This window comes from Arachis hypogaea, chromosome 6 (genome assembly GCF_003086295.3).
Source record: "Arachis hypogaea cultivar Tifrunner chromosome 6, arahy.Tifrunner.gnm2.J5K5, whole genome shotgun sequence".
Classification (NCBI taxonomy): Eukaryota; Viridiplantae; Streptophyta; class Magnoliopsida; order Fabales; family Fabaceae; genus Arachis; species Arachis hypogaea.
Window position 1 is genome coordinate 13,874,388 of NC_092041.1, and position 4,964 is coordinate 13,879,351.

Sequence of the window (4,964 nt, forward strand, 5' to 3'; positions counted from 1 at the left end):
CCTCGAATATCCTATGATAAAAAAAGGCATCCTTGTAAAAACATGCATCATAACTGTCATGGCCTAGCCCAAACTGAACTTTGGGCCGCCCCAACTTCCGAACCACCCGACCCAAACGATCGGGTGTGAGGCACTCATCCGCCGACCCAGACACGCGTCCAGGACAACTGGCCGCCACGACTGTACAAGGAAGCTTCGAGGAAGGTGGGTTCTGCCCTTGCGAGACCCACCTCTGACAAAGTATATAAGGGGAGGGTCCTACCCCTCTCCTAAGGTACGTCACAAACTACTTTACCCCTTTCTCGCCTGCACACTCGACTAACTTAGGCGTCAGAGTGTCTTTGCAGGTGACACCCACCTCAGCATCGAGAGCTCAAAACGTCGACTTCCCTGCTTCGCCCTTGCAACCCGATTCCAAGCTACGCCTCCCCCAAACCGTTCGGTATCCGATACACCGAACATTGGTACTGTTTGTGGGAACGACCCTGAATGGAGATCGTGCAAGGTTCAGGGGACCATGACCGCGCGACAGGCTTCGAGGGGGCAGCCTCCGTTGCCTCTCCCCGCGAGCAGTTAAGATCCCCTCCACGACGAGCCGAGCCGCAGTCAAAAGCCCAAGAAAGACGCCCTTTCGGGGGAACTGGTAGTGACAACGCCAGGATAATGCAGGAACTGCACCATAGGGTGTAGTACCTGAAGCGCCAACTAGCAGATTAGGAGCATCATCAGCAAATTTCAGACCCCGACTACTCTCAATCTCCCAAGAGTCGGGGAATAACCTCTCACCGAAGTAGTCGCTCCCGACGTACTCCCGTCTCGAGATCGGAATCAGGAAGTAGACGGGAGGACTGGGAACACCCTAGGAGACGAAATGACACAATCATATGCGCCCAAGGTAAATGGGCGGGCACCATGAGGCGAGACCGCGAAAGCCGAGAAGTGAGACCTAGGGGAACGCGTCGACCCGTGATCATGGGCGCCACCCCATTCCATCGTTCCATCCTCGAAGTCTGGTTGCCAAAGCACTTCGACAAACCAACAGACATGAGGTATGACAGAACTCAAGACCCGCAGGAGCACCTCACGGCCTTCGAGGCCAGAATGAACCTGGAGGAAGTGGGAGACGAAGTAAGGTGCCGCGCCTTCCCGGTCACCCTAGCAGGCCCTGCGATATGGTGGTTCAATAGCTTCCCCCAAGGCTCCGTGGCCGGCTTCTCGGATATCAGTCGCGCCTTCTTAGCACAATTCACCACCAGAATCGTGAAGGCAAAACACCCGATCAATCTGCCTGGCGTCACTCAGAAAACCAGCGAAGCGACCAGGAAGTACCTAGATCACTTCAACGACGAATGCTTGGAGATCGAGGGGTTAACCGATTCGGTGGCCAGCCTCTGCCTAACAAACGGGCTCCTTAACGAGGATTTCAGAAAGCACCTCACCACAAAGCCAGTCTGGACGATGCAAGAAATCCAAACTGTAGCCCGTGAATACATCAATAACGAGGAAGTTAGTCAAGTTGTGGCCGCCAACAAACGGCAACCCTCATACACTCAACCCAGGCACCACGGCAATGGAGAAAGACAGAAGGAGCACGCCAGAGACAGCGGACCGAGCAAGGCACCCAAACCATTTCCCCGTGTTGGAAAATTCACCTACACTCCTCTTGCCCTCCCCATCACAGAAGTTTATCAACAAATAGCCAAAAAGGGAAACTTGTCAAAGCCCCGCCCTCTGAAGGACCAAATTAGGGGGAAGAAGAGCCTTTACTGTGATTACAATAAGGGCTATGGACACAAAATGCAGGACTGTTTTGACCTGAAGGATGCACTGGAACAAGTGATCAGGGATAGAAAACTAGCCGAATTTTCCCACCTCATCAGGGAGACGAGGAGCCGAAATCGCGACCACGATGAGGAAGACAAGACCCGAACGGTGAAGCGACGGCAGGAGCCAAGGGACGACGACCGCGGTCTTACCATAGTGAATGTAGTAACCGTGAGAAACACGGCTCCAAGGTCGAGATCGGCGCACAAGAAAGACGCCAAAGTACTGGCGGTCTCCTCTTCATCTTTGCGAATCCCCAAAAGAACCCCACCCATCTCTTTCGGCCCAGAATACCAATGGTTCGACGAGATCCTGGAAAGCCCCCCCATGGTCATCACAGCCAGGGTCGGAACCGGTCTCGTCAAATGAATCCTTATAGACATAGGGACAGACTCGAACATTATGTTCCGCAACGTCGACGCGTTAAGCCTGCGAGATGACGACCTAACGACTCACCAACACGGTGTCGTAGGGCTAGGTGATCACTTCATCAAATCAGACGGGATAATCCCCCTACCGGTCTCTGTTGGACAAGGACAGGAAAGAAGATCGGTAATGGCTGAGTTCATAGTTCTGAGGGACTCCACGGCCTACAACATCATCTTAGGAAGGAAGACCATTAACGATGTTAGGGCAGTAATAAGTACAAAGCTGCTAGTGATGAAGTTTGTCATAGATGACGGATCTGTGGGATCCATTAAAGGAGAATTAGAAACGGCAGTCGCTTACGACAACGCCAGCCTCTCCTTGAGGAAAAAATCTAAAGAAGCATCGGGAGTGTTCCTCGCCGACCTGGACGCTAGGGTCAACGACAAGCCCAGACCTGAGCCAGAGGGGGACCTGGAGAAGTTTAGGGTCAGGGACACGGAGGAAAAGTTCACGTTCGTAAATAGAAACCTCCCCCATGAATTGAAAGAGCCTTTGATAGAAATGATTAGGGCTAATGGTGATCTGTTCGCCTGGACGCCATCCGACATGCCGGACATAGACCCTCATCTCATGTCACACCACTTGGCCGTCAAGCCCGAAGCCCGACCAGTGGCTCAGAGGAGAAGGAAGATGTCGCAGGAAAGAGCAGAGGAGGTGGCCAGGCAAACGGCCAGCCTCCTAGAAGCAGGTTTTATCCGAGAACTAGACTATTCGACCTGGTTGTCGAATGTAGTCCTGGTAAAAAAGCACAGTGGGAGATGGAGAATGTGTGTAGATTACTCCGATCTTAACAAAGCTTGCCCCAAGGACTGCTACCCCCTTCCCAACATTGACGCGCTTGTAGATGCGGTGGCAGGATTCCGGTATCTTAGCTTTATAGACGCCTACTCCGGCTACAATCAGATACCGATGCACCGGCCTGACAAAGACAAAACGACATTCATAACACCGAAAGGAATCTACTGCTATAGGGTGATGCCCTTTGGCTTGAAAAACGCGGGGCCACATACCAGAGATTGATGAACAAGATATTCAGCGATCTCATAGGCAAGACGGTAGAAGTCTATGTAGACGACATCCTCGCGAAGACCACCCGACCAGATGATCTCCTGAGCGACTTGAGGAACGTATTCGCGTCCTCCGACAAAACAGCATGAGGCTCAACCCGCTCAAATGTGCCTTTGCCATGGAGGCCAGAAAATTCCTGGTATTTATGATCACCCAAAGGGGGGTAGAAGCCAACCCCGAAAAATACCAAGCGATACTACAAATGGAGAGCCCAGGCTGTATCAAAGACGTCCAGAGGCTGGCAGGAAGACTCACCGCATTGTCTCGCTTCCTCGGAGCGTCGGTGGCAAAAGCTCTACCCTTTTTCAATCTGATGAGGAAAGGGATAGCGTTCGAATGGACCCCTGTGTGCGAGGAGGCGTTCAAACACTTCAAAGAGATCCTGGCAGCACCTCCCGTACTCGGGAGGCCCAAAGTCGGAGAACCACTTTACTTATACTTGGCCATAACGGAGGAGGCGCTCGCGGCAGTCTTGGTGCGGGAAGAAGGAAAGGCTCAACAGCTAGTTTACTTCGTGAGTAGAGCGCTACAAAGAGCAGAACTGTGGTACAGCAAACTGAAAAATCTGGCACTGGCACTCTTGACCTCTTCCCGCAGACTAAGGCAATACTTCCAAGGCCACCAGATCATCGTGAGGACGGACCAGGGAATCCGTCAGGTACTCCAAAAACCCGATTTAGCGGGGAAAATGATGACATGGGCCATTGAACTCTCCCAGTACGACCTGTGGTATGAGCCCCGACACGCAATCAAGGCACAAGCGAAGGCCGACTTCTTGGTAGGGGTAACGGGGGACCCCATCAAGGAAACGGGCATACGGTGGAGACTCCACGTAGACAGAGCCTCTAACTAAAAGTCTGGAGGAGCCGGGGCCATCTTGAAAAGTCCTGCCGGAGTCGTATATGAATAATCGATCAAATTTGAGTTCCCGGTATCAAACAACTAACCGGAATATGAGGCCCTCTTGGGGGGCCTGACCCTAGCACGAAAAATTGGGGCAACGAGGCTGGAGGTGTGCAGCGATTCGCAGGTCATCACCTCGCAAGTAAATGGGAGCTACCAAGCCAGAGACTCGCTGTTGCAAAAGTACCTAGAAAAGGTTAGAGAGTTGAGCAACCAGTTCGAGGAGGTCACGATCCAACATGTCCCGAGGGAAAGGAACACACGAGCGGACCTCCTATCCAAGTTAGCAAGCACAAAACTAGGAGTAAGCAACCGATCTCTCATCCAAGGCATGCTAAAGGAACCGGCAGTTACCCTCCACCTGACGAAGATAAACCCTTCTTGGTTGGACCCAATCATCGATTTCCTCGAAAGCAGCAAACTCCCTGACGATGAGAAAGTAGCTAAAGCGTTGAGAAGGGAGGCAGCCAAATACACGACCATACAGGAATAACTGTTTAAAAAGAGACTCAGCCAACCTCTATTGAAGTGCCTACACCCCGAACAAACGGATTACGTGCTCAGGGAAGTCCATGAAGGGTACTGTGGCCACCATATCAGGGGCAAAGCCCTAGCAAGAAAGCTCATCTGAGCCGGATACTACTGGCCATCGATGATGGAAGATTCCAAAGAATTTGTGAAGAAATGCGCCAAGTGTCAAGAGAACGCCAACTTTCACAGAGCACCAGCTTTCGAGCTAA

General features: G+C 52.2%; 1 protein-coding gene across 1 annotated transcript; it reads left to right on the top strand.

Moving 5' to 3' along the window:
* Positions 1-972: 972 nt before the first annotated feature.
* On the top strand, positions 973-2,193 carry LOC112805341 (uncharacterized). The gene has a single exon (XM_025847733.1). The coding sequence runs from the start codon at positions 973-975 to the stop codon at positions 2,191-2,193; it is 1,221 nt and encodes a 406-aa protein (XP_025703518.1).
* The last annotated feature ends 2,771 nt before the right edge of the window (positions 2,194-4,964 follow it).